Here is a 22915-nt window from a genome sequence, read left to right on the forward strand (position 1 = left end):
GGCCATCACAGGACAGGTGACCGCAGTCAAATATAAAAAAACACGGTTTTAAAAGATTGTAGTTAAGAAGAGATTTTTTTTAATATCCTTGATAATCGAACAAAAACAAAATTCCAATGTTTATCTTTTTTCGTTTATCGCTATTTGTTAATTGTTAATTCTTATTATAATAAGTAATAACACAAGTTGATAATTACAGAGTACGGTGTCATACACTCATACTTACTCATAGCGTTATTACTTTTCGACTTCCGTTGTGGTGTGTAATTTTTGTTGATGGCAGTCGGTTTTTTTTTTATATGAGAAATTAACCGACATAATATCTACGTTGCATGCGTGTATTCTTTTCATTAAAAAATATTTTTCGCCTGTGCCGGGAAACTTCCACTGTTGCTGTATATCTGAATGCCGTAGAACACACTCCCGCGACACGTACAACAACAATTAATAGGACGTCGTGTACGATCAAACTATGTTACGTCTGTGTAAACACTGAAGAAATACAATGCGGTCCATTATTTTAATCGGTGAGTAGTATCTGTCGGCTGACAAACTTTTGACGTTTTTGTACATTTTGTTTAGTCCTGGGATATACCCATGTACAAAATGTCCAAGAAAAATAAATGGTGTCGATGATCATTGAATGCTTTACGGGGATCATAATTTTTTATTGGTTTTGAATATCTCTGAACAGTCAACGTCTGATTTAATTACTTAATTTTTATGTAAACTCAATTTTGAATGTCCTTGTGAGTGTTTGAGTATTATTCCTATACATTTGGGTTTATTGATTTTAATTATATTGAACAAAAATATTAATAATATTAATATAATAATTATAATAATATTAAAAAATATTAGTTTGTTACGATAATGATTCTTATTTATGATGTGAATTTTGTGTTGTCTCTGTCTTATTATCATAAAACATCACGTAGGATTTTATTGGTGTTTTTATTTTAAAGATTTAATATTTTACATAACTATCACATCTAACTCACTTACTAAAGTTTTATTTTATATCTGTAAACATAGTTAACCCTTATTATGATGTTTAATATTTTATAAAGATTCTAATTTTACGTTAATTTGTTTTGTTGTATTTCAAAAAAATATTTTTTAATTGAGCTTGAAACTTTTCATTACAGCATTTATTATTGTTTGCTATACGCATAATTGCAATCTAATAATATTTGTATTTATCTTATGATATAAATATCATGAACATATTCACACTGTTTAACAGTATTTAAAGGTTAATTAATAACCATAATGGTATATGAAATAATCTTTCCTTCTTCATCCATAACGATTCTATACCGCTTCTTAAATCCCTCTTTTCTAGTATCTAGTTGTTGCTTTACTGATGTTGACTTTTCAAAATCGGCATCTATTCTTATCAAATTTCTTTTTACTGTAATAATAATTATTTTATAATAAAATATTGTAAAACATGCTAATTTTAATTTGCAAAATTTAGTTGAACCTACTTTATTACTGTTAGAAAACTAAATTATTATTTACTAATTGTAATTTAAATGTATAATCAAACATCTTCAGAATTATAGGGTTACAGATAGTTACCGCTCAGAATTGTTTTGTATCGTTTACAATGATCTATTATTTAATTCAAATTTAAGACATCCATTTCAGCAATTTACTCAATGTCTAATTATGAAATACACTCTAAAGTATACTATACATAAGAACTAATCTTTTTTTCTGTGTTGATATTTTCATGGTATTCCATGGAGTTAAGATTTATCATTTTTACAAAAATCTGGTAGCTATTTGTTTTAACTTTGGCTATTTAAGATAAAATAATAGAGTTCAATGTGAATAGGTCCAATAGTTATTTTTGATTTGATTTGAATTTATAATTGTTTTCTTAAAAATGTTTGGATTATTGTGAATTTAAGCATAAAATATCTTCATTTAACTCCAGGTGTTCATTAAATATTTTTCCAAGACTAAACTAGTTATTGATTAGTGATAAAATATAACATTATAAATATTTATTTAAAATATCATTTTAGGATTATTTTGTGGTTTATCATACATTTTCACTACCAATTGTTTTTCTATTATATTGATTAAATTATTAATTTATATTTAATTTGTAAATTAATCTTTATTATATATACTATTTACTGTGTACATAACTCACAAGGAACATTATTTATACATTTATAATGTGCATTCTTTTTACAAGCCCAGATTTATAGTAGCCCATCAAGATTTTCTCAGTAGCTCGCCAGTTAAATCTGGGCCAGGAATCATTCAGATTGAATAATACATTACTAACATAACATTGTTCATTATAGATGATATATTTTGACTATTTTATGTTTATATTGTGGATAATTCACCTTAAATGATTTTCAAAAGTATGTAAATGTGATTTAATTTAATTGAGTAAAAATGTTAGTTTAGGATTTGGTACAATATTAATTTAATCTATGTACAACATAAAGTTATTCATATAAAAATGTATGGTCAGGTCAATAGAGTATTTTTATTAATTTTATTTACAATAAAATTAATTACATTCATTGTTGTTATACAAAGTGGAATTTATAGCCAGTGGCATTTGTTTTTTGTACTATAATACAATAGATTGACACGTGATAGGCTTATCATGACTAGGTACATGAATTGATTAACTAAAAATATTAAGGATATTCCCAATAAGTAAAATATTAAAATGGGAAATATAGTACAATGATCAATAAAGCGTTAGTATTCTTGTCTAATAGTATTTAAGTTTTAAAAAATGTTTACTATCCGTTTTATTTTAATCCATTTGAAATATGAATTATGAGTAATAGATAAATAAACAATTTTGCAAGGAACTAACCTGTTCAAATTTATATAGGTTTTTTAACATTTATATTTTGAATAATGCACCTGGGAACCTCAAAAATTCAAACCTGTACACCAGCAATAATTGTACTCTACATCAACGGATCCCAACCAATAGACCCGCGGACCATATAATATTAAAATTACTAACGTATATTTAAAATAATATTATTGTATATTTTTATTATATACTTAATAATATTATATATTTTATATACATACATGTATAGGTGTGCTATTGGTCAATAGTGGATCTCTAAGGTTTTCTTACAAATTTGATGGTCTACACCAGTGGTCGGCAACCTTTTTGGACTCCCGGGACATATTCATAAGTTAATAAGAGTTTGCGGGCCAGACAAAAATAAAAATGTTATATTCCAAATTATTTATCAAAAAAAAAAAATTTAAAGCGGGCCGTATACAAAGATGTGCGGGACGGATGCGGCCCGCGGGCCGCCGGTTGCCGACCACTGGTCTACACAAAAATGGTTGGAAACAATACTCTACATCATGATTTCAACATATCAAAAATGTCCACGCTTGCTTTCTGTCACTATAAAACATTCACAATAGCCATGCAATGCAAAACACCCCATATCCAAGCTCTCCTCTTACACAGCACCTGACAACCTCATTTATCATCTAAAACATAAACGTGATCTATTAAATTACCTATAACAACTTATTTCTCCTAAGGTCATAAATTGGAAGTAGTGTTAATAAATGCTTTCTTCCTTCGTGTTTTCCAATTTTAGTGCTCTAATTTTCAACATGTTTACTTATTATATTATTTTGTATATACAAATTGTAAATGTCTTTTATAAATAAGTAATATTAAAAAAAATATATATTGCATTTATATTTATAATGTAACATGGAACTAATAAAATATATGTTTTATTTTCAGTAAATGTATTTGTACATTTGATATGTACAAATACTCAGAGGCCTGGAGGCACATATAGAGAAGGATATTTCAATAGCTCATCATGGTTAAATTTATTTCCTCCTATTTCATTGCACAAACATATAGGATTCAGCTTTAGGACATGTTCTGGAGGACAAATATTTTCTCAAACACAAGACTTGCCATATACTCGAATTTCAGTAGATGTTCTTCATGATGGCTTGTTATTTACTACATTTCTCCAAAACAAACATTTTGAATCAAAAATCCAGGGGGATTTTTTTGATAATTCTTGGCATAATGTTAATATGATTTATAAGCTTGGAGAATTAACAATATCTGTTGATGGCTTACAACAAGTAAATAACTATTTATTTATGTGTATTTAAAATTAAAGTAATCTAACATTATTTGAAATACATAAATATAATATATATCTAATTTTTGTTAAGGTTATAGCAAATTCAACATTTAATTCAGAAATTTTAAATTCTGAAATTACAACTGATCAATCTATGCTAAGAGTAGGAGATGGTTTTGAAGGTTGTTTGTTAGAAGGTCCAAATTTTATTTTTAATTCATCTTTAAATCAAGCTTATAAAGTTGTTTGGGGACATTGTCCTTTAAACAGTCAGTCATGTATGTATATTTAATATTTAATGATTTAGTACTTATTGGTTACCATGACTATTTATACAATCTTTTGGTAAACTCATTATATTATTACAATTACCATAGATTAATACTGCATTATATTATGTTAATACAATTATGAAATCTTTAAGACAAAATAATATAAGTATGTCTACCCAACAAAATTTAAATCGTAAATTAAATAAAAGCTTTGTGTGACTGCCAATAAACTATTTGTATATTTTACCACAAAAAAATAGTTTTGTAGATAACAAAATTGTCTTAAAATAACATAATATAGTGTTGATCTGCAGTAGTTTGTAGCCGTAATAACAAAATTGTATCACAATCACCAATAAGTACCAATTTATGTACCTAGTTTGTATTTAATATTAACTATTAATTTGTAGGTACGGGTATTGATTATTGTTCTCATGCTCCTTGTATGATGCATGGAGTATGTGTTCCTAGGCAAAATAAATACCATTGTATCTGTCAACCTAGGTACTCTGGAAATAATTGTGAAATTGATAATGGTAAATCTAATATTTTATTTTTAGTATTCTATTTTATGAATTACAATTTAACAACTTGTGTATTTTAGGATCCCCATGTACAAAACATAACAATCGTTGTATGCATGGTCTGTGTGAAGAAATAAAATATGGTGAAGATTTTATATGCCATTGTGACCCAGGATTTACTGGTGATACTTTTGATATTTAATTTAATATTATTTTAATTGTTCATATTTATTTATTTTAATATTATTGTTTAGGTAAATTTTGTGAAATTGAATTATCTGCACATGTTTGTGATAATAATCCATGTAGAAATAATGGTACATGCAAATTAACATCAGGAGGAAAAAGTTATGAATGCAGTTGTGCACCAGGTAAATTAGTTTTTATAATTTTTGTATAAAAAAATGGTTATAAATACATTTTTTCTTTTTACCATAGGATTTAAAGGAGATGATTGTGAAATAAATATTAATGAATGCTTGTCAAGTCCTTGTCAACATGGAGGTATATGTGTTGATGGTGTGAATAATTATACATGTGCATGTAGTAAAACTGGGTAAATTTGTATTAAAAATGTTCTTATTTAATATTTTAATTTATTAATTTAATATTTATTTGTGGGAATTTAGATATAAAGGAATAAATTGTGAAACAAATATTAATGAGTGTGAAATAAATCCATGTTTCAATCAAGGTGTATGTTTTGATAACTATGGAAGTTATACTTGCCAGTGTCAATTGGGATTTGGAGGAATCAATTGTGAAATAGTAAACATTTTCTTTTAATCTTTAATATTGAATGTAATATAAGTATATAATTTTATTTTTATTAATTATAAAGGATTTAAATGAATGTATATCAAATCCTTGTCAAAATGGTGGTCAGTGCAGAGATCAAGTTGGAACATATGAATGTCGATGTGCTCTAGGATTTGTTGGTAGAAATTGTGAAATTGATGTGGATGATTGTGAAACTGCTGTATGTCCAACAAACTCAATTTGCGTTGATGGTATAGCGTCACACTCGTGTCATTGTAAATCAGGATATACTGGTAAATAAATACTATATCTTTATATTCTTATTACCTTCTATTATTTTTATTCTTTAATATATTTTTTGTTTGTGAATAAAAATTCACATTACTTATTATATGTATATGTTTAATACATTATATATTTTTGTAGCTTTATCTATAATTATTCTTTATATAATTTATTTTATAAAAAAAAGTTGTACCTATATTCGTAGTCTCATATTTTAACATTTAACCTAATTGTTTGATAAAGTTTTGTTAGATGTTGATCTATTTTATTATTATTATGTTTAAGTTCATATTATTATTTATAAATTGGTGCATTGTCAAATGATGATCCTACCGTTTACAGTGGTCCGCTACAATATTGTACTTGTGAGCACTGGGTAGTTGTTGTTTTACTCTCGTCTGAGTAAATATTATTATAATATATAGTTTTGTTAAGTTTGTCCCAAGATATATTATGGTATTGTGATTAAATGTTTTATAAACACTTCATTGTGAACTTAACAATTGTAGTTGTTCTATTCTTATTTTTGGTATTAACAGTTCGATCAAAGTATTAGTCATTTAACCTATAGCTTTTTAGTATTTATATTTATTTTATCATTGATATATAGAGTGATTCTTTTATTAAACAACACTCATTATTTAAAAATCTATTAATATTTTACATAATTTTCAGTCGAAATAAAACAACATTTGAAAAAAAAAATATTACATTTTTTAAGTTTTACTTTTTTGTATGAAAACATACATTTTTAATTTGATGTTCTAAAGCAGAATATTTTTTGAGGTATTCATTTAAATCAAAATTTGGATTAATAGTTTATCCTTGTAAATATATATAAAAGAACAGGCCTTTTCTATGTACCAAGTTTCTTACAACACTGTTTTTTACAGAGTTGTTCCAAATGCTTCCCCAAATGACTTCATATAGCCCATTTTTTGTCTGAGGGGAGAGTATGTATTGTATTTAAATGTTACGGTTTATTAGTAAGGCATTTGAAACAATTTTTTTCCATTGAGTGGTTGCAAATAACTCACCTAAACTTTAAATAATTATTACAATTAAATATTTCTCTGAATTTCAATTTTTATGTATTGAAATACTCCAAAAATTATTCTGCTTCAGAATATGAAATTAAAAATGTTTATTATTATCCAAAAAATTAAAAAAACTTAAAAAATTATAGTAATAAAATTAAAATTAAAAAAAAAAAGCTGTTGTATTATTTTGACCAGAAATTATGTAATAAAAATATTCTTAAATATGTTACTAAATTTTAAAATAATGAGTTTTATTTGATAAAATAATCATCCATTTTAAAGTTTTTGTTGTTATATACTAGTACTGCTCATTTACATACTACATTAAATAACAACAATAATATTTTATTATTGTCATGTTTAAATTAAATAATGAAATGTATGTTAGTGTATACTATTTAATACAATAATACCGTGTATATTAAAAAAATATATATATTTAAATGTGTGAAGTACACAAAAAACTTATGAATGTCTGGTTAATTTATTTCAAATTCAATTTGAACATAGCCATTATACTAATTGAAAAATAATTTATATTTAAAAAAAATATATTAATACTTTTTTATTTATATAATCGTATATTAATTAATTTACTTGTCGATTGATTATTAGGTGTTCCTCCTAATTGTACTGAAATAACAGTTTGTAGTAGTCATCCTTGTCAAAATGGAGGTTCATGTGGCTTATTGCCCAATGGCCAGTTTAATTGTTCATGTACATCAGGATATACAGGTATTTATTTTATATACATAAAATGATAAAAAAGAAATTGTTTTTTTCTAGAATAGGTAGTTATTTTAGGAATTTATTATCCAATTAATTTATGATTTTAATATATGTATATAATAATATATTTGTTAGTTCATTTTAATCAAAGACTTGAAAATGTTTATTGTCACTTGTTAATATTAGAAGTTTTAAAAATAAATAGTAGTTAATTATTGCACAATTGCATGGGTATAGTTTTGAGACAATATTATTACAGGCGCTTTTTGTGAGCATGGTAATATAGTGGCTCGTTCGCATGCTGATGATGTTTGTGTGCTCATGCCTTGTCTGAATTCTGGCACATGTATATCCCAAGGATCTAATTATGAATGTAAATGCCCTGCTGGCTTTACTGGTCGAAATTGTGAAATGACTATGAAATGTAATGCTGATCCTTGTCAGCATTTTGTGTCTTGTCATGATTATGTGAGTTTATTTTTGTTGACAGTACACTTTTATAATGAAAAACTAATTCTTTTTTTATGCAGAAATAGCTATCATTTAGTTAAAGTATAGTTTACCAACGTTTTTTAATTTAAGTATTAAGATCTTAAGATTGGTTTTAAAAATTTTCATATTTTCAGATAAATATATTTTAGATCTTGTAGTACTTTGGTACTTTCTTGTACGTTGGTATATATGTTAAATATGGAAGAATAGAATATAATTGATTAATAAAATAATAAATCTTATGTAATATTATTTTATTGGTATTTATTATGTTATTTAGCAATACTTTAAGTATTATGATAGCCAAAACTGCTTTTAAACATATTTGTATGCTTTTTTTTTAAAAAAAATCACAGCACTACACGTTATGGTATCACCAACATTATTTTATCACTTGTAGGCTGGTGGGTACTATTGTGAATGTGAACCTGGTTGGTCTGGGCAACAATGTAATCAACGTGATCCTGGTCATGCTTGCAATCCAAACACTTGTGCTCATGGTGGGACTTGCATTCTATTAGCAGGACAAGCTGATAGTTTCCATTGTGAATGTCCCCCAGGTTTTACTGGTAATAATAACAATTCTATTAAAAATACTTTGGCTTTTTTTAAATATAATATATATATAAAAATAATGATCTACTTGTTTTATTATTTCATAAAATGTAAGAAATAGATATTAATTGAATCTTTGAATCAAATATATTATATTGTTACAATTAAAGTTAAATTATGCCAAATATTGTTGCAATGGAATAAAAATATGACACATATCCTATAATATTTTCCTCTCTTAATATTGGAAATAGTTCTCATTATGTACAGCAATATTTTAAAACTATTCATATATACTGTATTTTACGAAAGAATATGAATATAACAAACATTTAACTTATGTGATGTAAGGGTTGCACGCATTTAGTATTTCGGTGACGGTGGTTGCTGTACTGTTAGGATATAATAAAATTAATAACTGTGCACTCATATTCTTTCAGAAAATGTGCACATAATTTATTATCATTTTATTTTAAGTTGATTATTATATCATTTAAGTAAACAACTAAAGATATTTGTGTTAAATACAAATCATTATTAATCATTATAAGATAAATATTATACATATAATATTTATACAATATACATGTATTAATTAAGTATATAAGTTAGTTTAAAAATATTGTAATTATTATTAATTATTTAATTTAAAAAATAAATAATGCTAATTTTAAATAATTTTCTAACTATACTTTATTTAACTAAAGAAGTAACCCTAGTTTTTTAGCTTTTGCACTCTCAGACAAAAACTAGTCATTGCCGAGAATACTTCTTATGTTAATTAGAGTATTAATTCAGTTTAAAAATATACTGTTCTATTATTTTTAGATATTATACACATTTTAATACTATATTAAAAATATATATATTTATGTATATATTACTATTTTATATTTTATTATGAAATTAAAATATTATAGGACAGACATGTCAAATAGATATTGATGAATGTATGTCCAAACCATGTTTAAACGGTGGAATATGTCATGATCTTATCAATGGTTTCCGATGTAATTGTACCGATAACTATATGGGTGCTTACTGTCAATTACCATTTGATGCTTGTACTAAAAATCCTAGCCCTTGTTTGAACAATGGTACTTGTTTACATAAAACTTCTTCACTTAAAGATTATTACTGCAAGTGTTCTCCAGGTAAAATACTTTTGAATTATCTTTAACTTTTAAGTTATTAATTCTTTTAAACATTTTATTTTAGGGTTTGAAGGTAAAAATTGTGAAGTAAATATCAATGAATGTTTAATGGGAACTTGTCCAATTGGAAAAATTTGCATTGATGGTATTAATACTTATGAGTGCAAATGTCCTGAAGGATATACAGGAGAAAATTGTTCAAAGTTATTAAATGATTGTCGAGATCGTGTTTGTAAAAACAATTCTACTTGTCAAGAGAGCCCAGATGGTTATATTTGTCATTGCATGCCTGGTTTTACAGGTGAAATACATAATAAATACTTAAATATTAAAAATTTTTATTTTTATTAAATATATATTTAGGTATCAATTGTGATCAAGATATAAACGAATGTGAAGTCAACAAAGAAGTATGCAACTATGGAATTTGTGTTAATACTAATGGTTTGTTAAATATTTTTTTTTTAAATTATAATCTTTTTATAATATTATGTTTGAATTATTTAGGGAGTTATCAATGTTTTTGCCGTCCAGGATTTTCTGGTGACAATTGTGATGTAGATTTTGATGAATGTTTGTCACAACCTTGTTATAATGGTGCTACATGTGAGAATAAAATTAATGGTTTTAATTGTATTTGCCCTCCGGGATATAATGGTATATATTGATTACATTTAAATAAAAATATATATTGTAATGATATATTTTTTATTTTAGGTAAAGTTTGTAGTGTTGATGTCGATGAATGTAACTCCAATCCTTGTTTAAATGGTGCTACTTGTATTGATAATATTGCATCTTTTACATGCTCGTGTCCAATTGGCTTAACAGGAAAACTCTGCGAAACAGATATTGATGACTGTGAAGTTAGTATATATATTATTATAATAAAATAAAATAGATGCTTTAATTAAAATAAATGTATGGTTATAGTCTTCTCCGTGTCAGAATATGGGCTTATGTATTGACAAACTTAACAGTTATGATTGTAATTGTACAAATACAGGATTTGAAGGCATGTACAATTATTATTAATAAATAAATATTATTATGCCATAGTCAATAGTGCTTACATTTTTTTATTGTAGGAAATCATTGTGAGTTGAATATAAATGATTGTATACATAACCCATGTGAGAATAATGGCACATGTATAGATGGAGTAAAAGACTATTCTTGCAAGTGTTATGCTGGTTATACAGGTAATAGTAAATTATTATTAAGTATGTTAATTTTGATTATTATATTTAACAAATATTTGTATTAGGAAAAAATTGTGAAGTTGATATAAATGATTGTGAAAGTAATCCTTGTCAATTTGGGGGCACGTGTCTTGAACATTCTAATGTATCCTTATACAATCAAAAAGATAACAATAACTTATCAGCTATATTTCAACAAGAGTTCAATTATGCTACAGCTAATGGGTAAATACAATTTAAGAAGATATTTTTACAATATTTTTTATAGTTTATACAAAACAGTTGATTGTAAATGGTTTTTGTTTATCTTATATATTTATAGTTATTTTATTTTTACCTATTTTCTTAAATAATAAACCTCTACTACATTTGTTTAAATATTAACTAATTCGCTACAAACATAATAGGAAATATAATAATTGTTTAATTTTATTTGTTATTTTGTTCCAATTTCAAACATATTTAAGAATCATAATTTGTTTATAATTAAAGATTTTTAAGTTTCGTTATTATATTGTGATGTCTAAAAGTTGATTTTTTTTGTAAGCAGTGATTATAATAGTCTATAATAAATAATACCATATATTATTAAGAGGACGCCATACACGTTTGTGTTGTTTCTGTCTTACTTATGTACATCATAACAAATTTGGGTTCAGCAAAACACATTTTGTGATGTTAGCTTTAACATTAGAGTAAATTTACCTATTATAAAATTTAAAGGTAAGAATATTATCTAGAAAATGGCATATGCTTTAATTGATATTATAATTTTAAAGTGAGTTATGAACATTTTGAAGTTTTAGTATTTTACATAGCTATTACTTACTTTAAAATTATAATATCAATAAAAGCATATCTCATTTTCTAGATAATATTCTTACCTTTAAATTTGATAATAGGTAAATTTACTCTAATATTAAAGCAAACATCACAAAATTTGCTCTGCTGAACGCTAATTTGCTATGATGTACGTTAGTAAGACAGAGACAACATATGCGGGTATAACATTCTCTTAAGTATAAATTATTATATTATTGTATAATGCATAATATACCTATAATTCCAATAAATATTTCAGATTTGAATGTTTATGTTTACCTGGTACAACAGGCATTAAGTGTGAAATTGATATTAATGAATGTGAAAGCAACCCATGCCATTGGGGTGTTTGTGAAAATAGAATCGGTGGTTATACATGCTCATGTGAAGATGGTTATGAAGGCGTATATTGTGAAATTGAAATTAATGAATGTGAAAGATTCAAGTATGATTTAAAAATAATTTAAATTTAATGAATTACTTGAATTTTGTTGAATTAACATTTTTATTTACAGACCTTGTGATCACGGAACTTGCATGGATCGTCGTGCTGGTTACTATTGTGATTGTATACCGAAATATGGTGGTAAAAATTGTTCTGTAGAATTATTTGGATGTCAGGGTCCACAACCATGTTTAAACAATGGTACTTGTAGACCATATTTGTTTGATGAGACTGAACATCGCTATAATTGTACTTGTCCATATGGATTTCACGGACATATATGTGATAAGGTTAGTTAAATAGATAATTAAAAAAATAGATACACCAATTTCTTGATTTCAATAATAATTGTGTTTTAGACGACTACTATGTCACTAAATGGTGAGTCTCGTATTGTGGTCAACACCACTAGAGATGAAGGCTATGACATATCATTTAGATTTAAAACGACATTACCAAGTGGTCTATTAGCAATTGGTGGTGGATCAACATTTTACATATTAGAATTGGTTAAAGGTCGTTTGAATTTGCATTCAAGTTTGTTAAATAAATGGGAAGGAGTGTTTATTGGTTCTGAACTTAACAACAGCCAATGGCAAAAGGTAAACTATCCCATTCTAAATACTTAATAATAAAAATCAATATTTTAAACTAATTTTTTTTACTGTCAGGTTTTTGTTGCTATTAATTCATCACATCTAGTATTGTCTGCCAACGAGGAACAAACTATTTACCCTATTAACTTGAATGAAGGAGCTAACCCTACACATACTAGTTTCCCTACTACATATGTTGGTGGAACTATTTCAAATTTGAGGCTTTTACCTCATGGACCCCCATTCTTTATTGGTTGTATCGAGAATCTTCTTATAAACGGACAATGGGTTAGAAAACAAAATAATATTTTGAATAAAAATATAAAATCTCGAATACCTATGACTAAATATTTTTTTAGGTTTTACCAGATGATAAAGTAGGTTCAACAATAGGTTTAACTAATGTTGATATTGGTTGCCAAAGGAATGACCAATGCTTTCCCAATCCATGTCACAATAGTGGTCATTGTACTGATTTATGGAAAACATTCAGTTGTACATGTGAAAGACCTTATCTTGGAAATACTTGTCAATACAGTAAGATTTAAATTTTTATTTTGTACTTAAAAGAAGCAAAATTAAAATACTTAGTTACAATATATAAACTTATTTCATTTTGTGAAACAGGTTTCCCAGCTGCAACATTTGGTCATGAAAATATCACTAATGGTCTTGTCACAGTAAATGTATTTGCTGTTGCCAAACGAGCTGTTAGAAATATTGTGGATATTTCAATGTTTATTCGAACACGTCAAACCCGAGGGGCTATATTTTATTTAGGATCTATGCCAGGAATGGTTACATTTTCTGAAGAAACTCATATTGCAGCTGAACTTGAAGGTGGTGAATTACTAGTTAGAATACAATTTAATGCCACTCCTGAATCATACACTGTTGGAGGTGTAAAACTAGATGATGGACATGACCATTTAATACAAGTAAATCTATGATTTTAAAGTCACTGACTTATTTATTTTACTTAGTATTCTTATTAAGTAAATTCAAAATGATAAATATAATTAATTACAAATTATTTATGTATGTAAATATATTTATTTAGGTTGTTCGTAATATAACATTAGTTCAAGTAAAAATTAATGGAACAGAATATTTTAGAAAGACTATTAGTGCAACAGGTCAACTTGATGTCCAAGTTTTATACTTGGGAGGTTTTCCGTCTTCTAAACCATCAAGACGTGATTTATCAGACCCATTAGTTGTTATGGATAACATTTTACCTCGTCCTAATACTATAGAAAGACATATTCGTCAAACAACAGCTGACAAGTTTGAAGGAATACCTCATTTTAAAGGAATAATTCAAGATGTACAGGTAATAATATACAGTAAATTATTATTATTTATAATCCTTTAATATACCATGGAGTAAATTATAACCCGACTAATTTTAAACTATATTATATTTTTTGGGTGATGGAAAAGTTATGGGACTTTATCTAACTTCTATTTATGTCATTATTAAATTAAAAATAAATTTAAAATTTAAAATGATTAAAATATGTTAAAAATAATGTTTAATCAATTAACATTTTTACCCTGCACAAAGACATGTAGTTGTAATATTTTTTTGTGTTTATGTTTGATTTGTTTATCATGATACTAAAAATTATATTTTAATATAGTTATTATAATACAATATTATCATTATTTATTTAAATTTTATTATTTTTTGATTATAAATAAATCTATGTTCCATTAGAAAACTTTTATACAAAAATTACCCTTAAGGCTTGTTCAGTTATCCCTGTATTACAAACTTAAAAAGTTTAAAGTTTATATAATATTGAAGTATGTATGAAGTTGTCCCCTCTCCCACCACAACCAATTTATTTAAAAATTATTTATTATTTTTCCAAATATTTGCAGACTTAAAGATAAAATTACAAAAAAAAAAAATTTTTAAAATTAAATATTAATATATATATATATATATTTTTTTTTTTTTTTTTAAAAATTTTTTGTACTAACATTTTACAACTATTGCAAATTGGTTTATAGAATTCAAACAGTCTTTAGCCAATTTTATGGATATTAATGGTTGGAAAAAAAAACTTGTAAAAATCACCAAAATCACCAAAAGAAAATATTGATTTGTGAATTTTTAAAACCAATTTGTACCTAATTTTATTAATTTGTATATCAGTATAATTTACATAATCTCATTAGCTTAGTTGAATAAATACAACATAGGTTTACTTAGGGCTGATTTACGGTATATCGTGAAATATTGTCTAAACAATATAATGTAAAACATATAAACATATAATTTTGATACCACCAGCCCTAGGTTGACTCATTGCGGGTGTCAAATAAGAGTTGCCTGATCATAGCCAGAATAAACTGGTTGCTGCCCTGGTCCATTCTTATGTTCATCAGTCATTGAGTATATAATATTTTACAGCGTGTAAATATTTTTAATTATTTATATAAACTATAAAATTATTAAATTGTGAAATTATATTTATTCTACTTAAATAGGATTATCTGTCTTATTGTGTACAGATTATTACAAAAATTAAATTTTGGTCAAACCTTAGCTTATAAATATGATTTTTATTTATATTTATAATTTATAGATAAGCAATGGATCTCAAACAATGGTTGTTGAGTTTTATCCATTGGGAATTCAAAATAAAGATTTAGTTGTACCAAAAGCATTTGGTACTGTATCATTTAATCCAGATGAAATTTCACAAGGTGTTTTGTCCGATAATACATGCCGTTCAGATCCTTGCCATAATGATGGAGTATGTTCAGTAACCTGGAATGATTTTACTTGTAAATGCCCATTGGGTTATAAAGGAAAACAGTGTCAAGAAATGGAATTTTGCCAACTTCAAGATTGTCCTTTGGGCAGTGAATGCCGAAATTTAAATCATGGATATGAATGCGTTGCCAATATTACATTAGATAGTCGAAATACTACTGAGCCACTCTTACAATACAGCTTTATTAAAGGACAACAGGTTATTCCATTAACTCATATTGAAGTCAGTTATCGAACTAAAACAGGTGGAACAATCATGTATGTTTCCAACAAGAAAAAAAGCAGTGATTCTGAATTTACATTCTTCACAATGATTGCTTATAAAGATCGGGTATTACAATTTAATAAGACATAATTATTAATAATATTTTTTTGTGTTTTACAATTTAAAGTATTTTATTATTTTCTAGTTTATTATTTCATGGAAATTGGAAAAAGAAAGTTCCATTAGTACGAAACATGTGCATAAAGATCATTTAGATTCCGAGTGGACTACCATTATTTTCAAATTAGCTGATAATAAAATTCAAGGTGGTTTGGTCGGAGCGATAGATGACACAAATCAGTTTCTTATTGCTGGAAATTTCTCATTATCTAACTGGATTGAATTAATTACATCAAATCCCATTCTTATAGGTAAATGCTTGATATTAGAGTACTATATTTTGGGATTGACAAACCAATAAAATATTTTATTACAACTTACGTTAGACTATCAATTTATATAAAAATAAATTGTTTCAAAATTAATGATGTTCAGTTTCTTAACAAATTAATAAGCTTTGTAACAATCAAAGTACTTAGTGGAATACAAAAATTCTCATTATCCAATGCTACTAGACAATTTTAAATTTTCTTTTGTACCTTGATCATTAACTCTTATTTGAATAATGTTATGTATGTATAAGATTTTTATAACAATTATGAATTTATTTACTCAGGAAGAGGAGAACGCTATCATGATATAATAGGAAATAATGTTGAACAAGCAACATATTTGACTGATGCAGATACAAATTCATTAGATATGGTTGATTCTGACTCAAGATTAAATTTTGAAGATGCAATGCAACATGATGTATCTTCAGCAGGGGGCTTTTATAAGGTATTTAATTTAAATATATATGTAAAAATTTGTTAATATATTGTGTTTACATTTGTAGGGTTGTCTTGGGGAAATAAGAATTGGTGGTTTGTTGTTACCTTATTTTACAGCATCTCAACTTAATACCAACAATCAAACTGATCATTTTGTGATGTTATCACATAATTCTATCACTGAACATTTTGATTTAGATTGTTTACTTTGCTATGATTCTGAATGTAAAAATAATGGAAGGTAAAAATATAAAAACAGTAAATATTTTCTATTTGTTATTTTCTATTTTTTATTTTTTCAGATGTAAAAAAGCTACTGAGTCTTATGTTTGTGAATGTCAACCTGGGTACGAAGCTGATGATTGCTCTGTAAATATCAATGAATGCTTGTCTAATCAATGTAAAAATGAAGCAGAGTGCATTGATGGAATTGCCAATTATACATGCCATTGTAATGCTGGTTGGACAGGCACATTGTAAGTAAACTATTTTTTATAACAGCTATTTAAAGTTGGTGCACAACTATTAACCATAAAGACTTGATTTAGAACTATATGGTTTCTGGTTGTGTTTAATAGTTTGTAAAATTATGCACTCTTGTACATTTTATTTATTTTTTATTATGCCTATTTATTCACACATTATAAAACCACTACACTTATTCTATTTATATCAGGAGAAAAAAGGATAAGAAAAAAATTATTTAAATATTTGTATTAATTATACATTTACCATTATCATAAACTCGTGGTTATTAAATATAGCAGAAATACTAATGTAAAGAATTGATAAGAAATAATGACAAAAAATATTTTTGTCATAAAATTGAAAATTGAAAATACTCTATAATTATCATATTTATTGGTACTTGTTTGTTATCGCTCCGCCAGTATGCCGCATAAAATTTATCGCCCCGCCATATAGTGTGCCGTTATTATACCTACAATTATCGTATTTAGCTCGTGATGGATGATCTATTTTGGGAAATGGAAAAACTATTGTATATTGTATATTAAACCATATTAGTACGCTGCTGGCTTCGTTATTTTATTAAACTTTGACATCGTTGAAACCAATACGAAAAATTAATTTTTAATTTTTTTTACACAAAATATCGAGAGGTTGTGGGGTTCTGCTAAATGGGGAAATAGAAAGCGTCGTGGAACAAACAGAAATTTTTTGGAATCATATTTAGCAGAATTTATGTGGAGAACACGTCTCGGAAAACAAGACGCATTTAAAACCATTTTAAAAGATATCCGAGTTCTGGCCTCCACTATAATTATAATTATATTATTTATTTACTAATGCATTTATACATATTTTTTTAAATTTATAAACATATATTTATTCATTTATTTTTAAATTTTTTATTATTAATAATACATACATATTTTATATTTATTCATTATTTTGTTTATTTTATTTAATTTGCGGGGCGATAAATTTTATGCGGCATACTGGCGGAGCGATAACAAACAAGTACCTATTTATTAATACATTATTATCTGAAAAAAAAACTACAAGAATAACTAGTTAATTATTGGTTTTAACAAGTTAGATTAGATTATTTTACACATTCAATTCAACTAGTTAAGTTACAAAGTTGATATGCATTAAAACTAACTAGTTAAGTCTCTAACTAGTTAGTGCCCAGCTTTGCCTAATTATAACATTTTTAATGTACATAATATCTAGATACACAATTTTTGGGATATTTTCAATATAAAGAGTTTGTTCTCCTTATTATAGGAGGTATTATATTATATCTTCATGTCATTAACTATTATGTTTTAGCTGTGAAATTGATATCAATGAATGTGAATCCAGCCCATGCCATCACAATGGTATATGTATCGATCAATTAGGTAAATTTGAATGTAATTGTACGGATGACTATGAAGGAGCAACATGTGAACAGTTAAAACTTATTACTTGTGATAATCTACCATGTAAAAATGGTGCCGATTGTTTTAAAACTCCAGGTATTTTATAAAAATAATTAAAAGATTGCTTTTACTTTTTTTTAATGTTAAAGTTTAATTTGTATAATTTTGTTATGTCATAGATCAATTTGGTAATAATTATACCTGCTCATGTTTAGAGGGATTTTCAGGCTCAACTTGTAACACAGCATTCTGTGATATTAATGAGTGTCAGAATAATGGTATATGTAAAAAAGAGGTATTAATTTTTGTCTTTATATGATAGTTATTTTAAAATTATATCAGAATGAATAAATAATATAAAATAAATTAACAGGAATCTCCTTTCTGTGAATGTCCATTGGGTTTTAAAGGCCATCTTTGTGAGCAAAATATTGATGATTGTTTGGATAATGGCAATCAACAAAAATGTCAGCACGGTGGTCAATGTATTGATGGTATTAATGAATTCACTTGTAATTGTACAGATACTGGTAAGTTAATTTAAAAAACATTATTAAATTATATTCTTTAATTTTTTTTATTTATTTTTTAGGATATACGGGTGATGACTGCAGTATTGATATTGATGAATGTTTTGATCTTAATATACAATGTGGACACCGTGGAGAATGCAAGAACATACCAGGTTCTTTCATCTGTAAATGTGAAAAAGGTTATTGTGGCCATCTTTGTGATTTGAATAATCCTTGTTTACCAGTAAGTTTACTTTAAATCTTTTGTATTTAATTATGCTATTATTAATGTTTAATATCAATTATTAGGAAAATCCTTGTAATAATGGAGGTTTTTGCCAAGAACATTGTACTGATGTAATAGTCTATGAATGTCAATGTGCCAATGGTTATGTTGGACAAAATTGTACTGAGGTAAATTATATTAAACTATTTTATTAATATTATACATTATGAAATAATACTTTTGTTGTATATAAAAGGTAACATTTTTTAAAATTGGTAAATCATGAAATGTTATCGATGCTCAAAAATGTCAATGTATAGTAACATCTAATTTACAAATAGGTTCAATTTATTTTAATTAACTTACTTTTAATTACTATTACGAAAAATTGTATTTCTGTTATGTGAAACATAACTCAAAATAGTCCATATGTGTTTTGTCTTCATAAAACCTGATTATATTTATGAATTACTTAATGTAGAATTATTTTAGTTCAAGATGATAATTGCTTTAAATTTTAATATATTTAAACTTAATGTTGGTTATGTTGTACAAACTGAAAGTCTAAACCAGTGGTGGGCAAACTTTTTTAATGGGGGGACAAAGCTTAAGAAATTCTAGAGGGCCAGAATTATAGAAAAAATGCATTTTGTGTTAAAGCTTTGAATCATATAATATTATAAAAACGTGACACTTTTATACTATACAGGCCATGTTGATGGACCCTCGGCGTGCCAGATTAAATACTTTCGCGGGCCGTACTTTGCCCATCACTGGTCTAAACAATTACTATCTGTTTCTTAATGCTAGTTTTTTAAGAAAACACTTATTCCATATTATTTATTTAAAATTAATGTTGTCATTATTTTTTAAATGTATGTGATTTATCATTAACATTTTATTATTCTAGCTGCCTATCATTCACAACTATGCAGATATAGCATTAATTGTTGGCCCAATATTACTTATTCTACTTATTGGTGGTATGGGCAGTTTGCTTGTACTATTAATGATGGCGCGAAAAAAAAGAGCTACACGGGGTACTTATAGCCCAAGCTGTCAAGAGTATTGCAATCCTAGAGTTGAATTAGACAATGTACTGAAACCACCACCGGAAGAACGACTTATCTAATTATAATTTTTTATTTTTTAAACTATTTTAAGAACAATTATTCATTAAGTTATAATATTTTATACATTTTAACAGTTTATAAATTTTATTTTAACTATATTAATGATCTCTTTATTTTTGTTTAGCGGCCATTTTGTACACTTCATTTAATTTATCATACATTTTATGATTTTTATTTAAATTATAATTTTTCCAGTATTCTGTTTTTACTTATGTATGTTAAACAAATTAATTGATTATCATCCAACTTAATTTAATGTTTTTTTTGTACTTATTTAACAACACAAATTTACTTTTAATAACAATTCTTATAAACAATTGTTAATGATTTTTAATAGTTAAGTATTATATTTAAAATATTTCAATTTGTTCCAAAACCATTAATGAAATATTTAAATATATTTTCAATTTAATAAAATATATTTTGATAATTTTGCATAGTACTTTTAAAAATAAGTCTGTTATATAATAATGTTGCACTTTAAATTAATACTTTTAAAAAAAAAGTATATTTATCAAAAATGTTTTAAAATAAGATCCAAAACATTTATATATATTATGTATAATAATAATTATGTTTTAATTATTTTAACTTCAAAAATTGGAACAAAATAATTACTTACTGGTTTTTGTAATTTTTTTTTTATTATTATTATGCACTACTAAATATTATTTTTATATTAGATGTATTTGAATTGAATAGCTAATTATTAAGTAGATGGTGTATTTATTTACGATTTGTATTTCAACTATGATTTTAAGCTTTATTTTATTTTATAATACTTTTTTAATTATAGTTTATCAGGTAATTGCTTTCATAAATATTAATTTGTATGATAATTTTTGAACAAACATTTCCAGCTCTCTTTTAAAAAATGATAATTGTAATTAATTTTTATTTTATTGGTTAATTTTCATCCTATTTATTGTAAGAAACATATAGCAACCCAATTTATTGAGCATCATAAAATATTAAATTGTGTCTTAACTGAAATTTTATTTTTATGGTGTTCAATGGTAAATGGTATTTTTTTTTATAAAAAGTAAGCTTGCCCGTAATCTTTTTTTTACATTATGTTATATGCTTACTCAATACTAATAATCATCTTACTTTTGTGATATGTACCGTGAAACTATACATTGTATCTAATTATATTTTTTAGGGTCTAATTATTCCGTCCACAGTAATTGTGTAATATCACTTACATTTTTTGAACAGATTTAATTTTTTGATACACACACACACACACACACATATATGAGATTGTAGTTTGATAGTGTTGAATAAAATTAAATCTGTTTGAAAGTTATGTGTTACATATTTAATATGTTATATTTGAATGGACTTAAAACAAAATATTTGGTGTAAGTGTTTGTAACTTTTTTTTGTAAAATTACACTCGCTATAAAAGTGCAGTGTGCACTCATTGTATATTTTTATATCAGTATTATATGCCATTATATATAATCGATTAAACACAATAATTTTCATCAAATTATAATTACTTTATATTCTTTAAATATTTTTGAAATACATTGTAATTAATAATATTTTGTATTGATTTGACAAACTATAAAGTAATATTCATATTTTAAAATTGCTTTTTCTTTTTTTTTTACAATCATTAATGACTACCAGTGCATATAATTTTTGTGTAAAATAATCATTTTTTTATAACAATCAAATTCACATATAAAATATAGAAATATTTTTTGCAAACATCAAACTTTCAGTTTCCTTATACCAATACTCAATGCAATCTTTGTTTGGTTAGCCTGCATGTCAATTTTTATACCAAAATTTTCGTCCGTTACCTAACCAAACGAACGAGCCCTTTTTTGCTAGATTGTTTTGCGAGATCCGAAAATGAGGATTTTTAACGTAACCTTAATAATTAATACCATTTAGGACTAACCAACCCTGTGAGTGGGTGTATAATGTACATCATAGGATAGATAAAATGTAAAATTGCATATATTGTCTGAGTATATTACTATATAATTCTCTTGAGTGTGTGCTTACTGAAATCCTCCAATTGATCCCTAAGTTTCAATTTTCTTGTTTACTAGTAATGCTAGCCAAATGCATTCCACGAAACAGCAAAACTCCATGACTTTGAAACTATTAGGCCTAATTGTGTACAGTACAAAATAAAATGATATGTACTATATTCAAGATATAAAATAAATGATGGCAATATAAAAACCAGAATAATAAAGCTGTATTTTCTATTTCCATCTACATACGTTATTACATTGTGTCAA

The 22915-nt window shown here is 25.7% G+C and overlaps 1 protein-coding gene across 2 annotated transcripts; it reads left to right on the forward strand.

Annotated features, from left to right (window-relative positions):
- Positions 1-84: 84 nt before the first annotated feature.
- On the forward strand, positions 85-22248 carry LOC132930689 (protein crumbs). 2 transcript variants are annotated; one of them, XM_060996692.1, is made up of 38 exons: positions 85-527; positions 3770-4128; positions 4222-4408; positions 4813-4938; positions 5007-5108; positions 5181-5297; positions 5365-5482; positions 5556-5694; positions 5768-5978; positions 7626-7745; positions 7999-8207; positions 8632-8800; positions 9707-9940; positions 10005-10241; positions 10304-10384; positions 10448-10597; positions 10658-10806; positions 10874-10955; positions 11029-11142; positions 11208-11367; positions 12224-12409; positions 12480-12699; positions 12769-13011; positions 13081-13293; positions 13365-13542; positions 13633-13943; positions 14066-14338; positions 15603-16124; positions 16204-16429; positions 16735-16898; positions 16957-17132; positions 17194-17367; positions 18689-18876; positions 18960-19075; positions 19154-19310; positions 19373-19536; positions 19602-19706; positions 20429-22248. In XM_060996692.1, exons 1-38 carry the CDS (start codon positions 506-508, stop codon positions 20648-20650), a joined length of 6924 nt encoding a protein of 2307 aa, XP_060852675.1. In that variant the 5' UTR covers positions 85-505; the 3' UTR covers positions 20651-22248. The 2 variants fall into 2 exon arrangements, with proteins under 2 accessions (XP_060852675.1, XP_060852677.1); XM_060996694.1 differs by lacking the exons at positions 7999-8207; positions 8632-8800 and having other exon boundaries at positions 86-527.
- Positions 22249-22915: the final 667 nt, after the last annotated feature.

The sequence above is a fragment of the Rhopalosiphum padi genome, chromosome 4 (genome assembly GCF_020882245.1).
Source record: "Rhopalosiphum padi isolate XX-2018 chromosome 4, ASM2088224v1, whole genome shotgun sequence".
Lineage (NCBI taxonomy): Eukaryota > Metazoa > Arthropoda > Insecta > Hemiptera > Aphididae > Rhopalosiphum > Rhopalosiphum padi.

Excerpts from the sequence above, each read along its gene's own strand:
- LOC132930689 (XM_060996692.1), top strand. The coding sequence starts at position 506 with ATGCGGTCCATTATTTTAATCG. Across the intron at positions 8,208-8,631 it reads TTGTGTCTTGTCATGATTAT|GCTGGTGGGTACTATTGTGA; the intron begins GTGAGTTTATTT and ends TATCACTTGTAG. Across the intron at positions 14,339-15,602 it reads GAATAATTCAAGATGTACAG|ATAAGCAATGGATCTCAAAC; the intron begins GTAATAATATAC and ends TATAATTTATAG.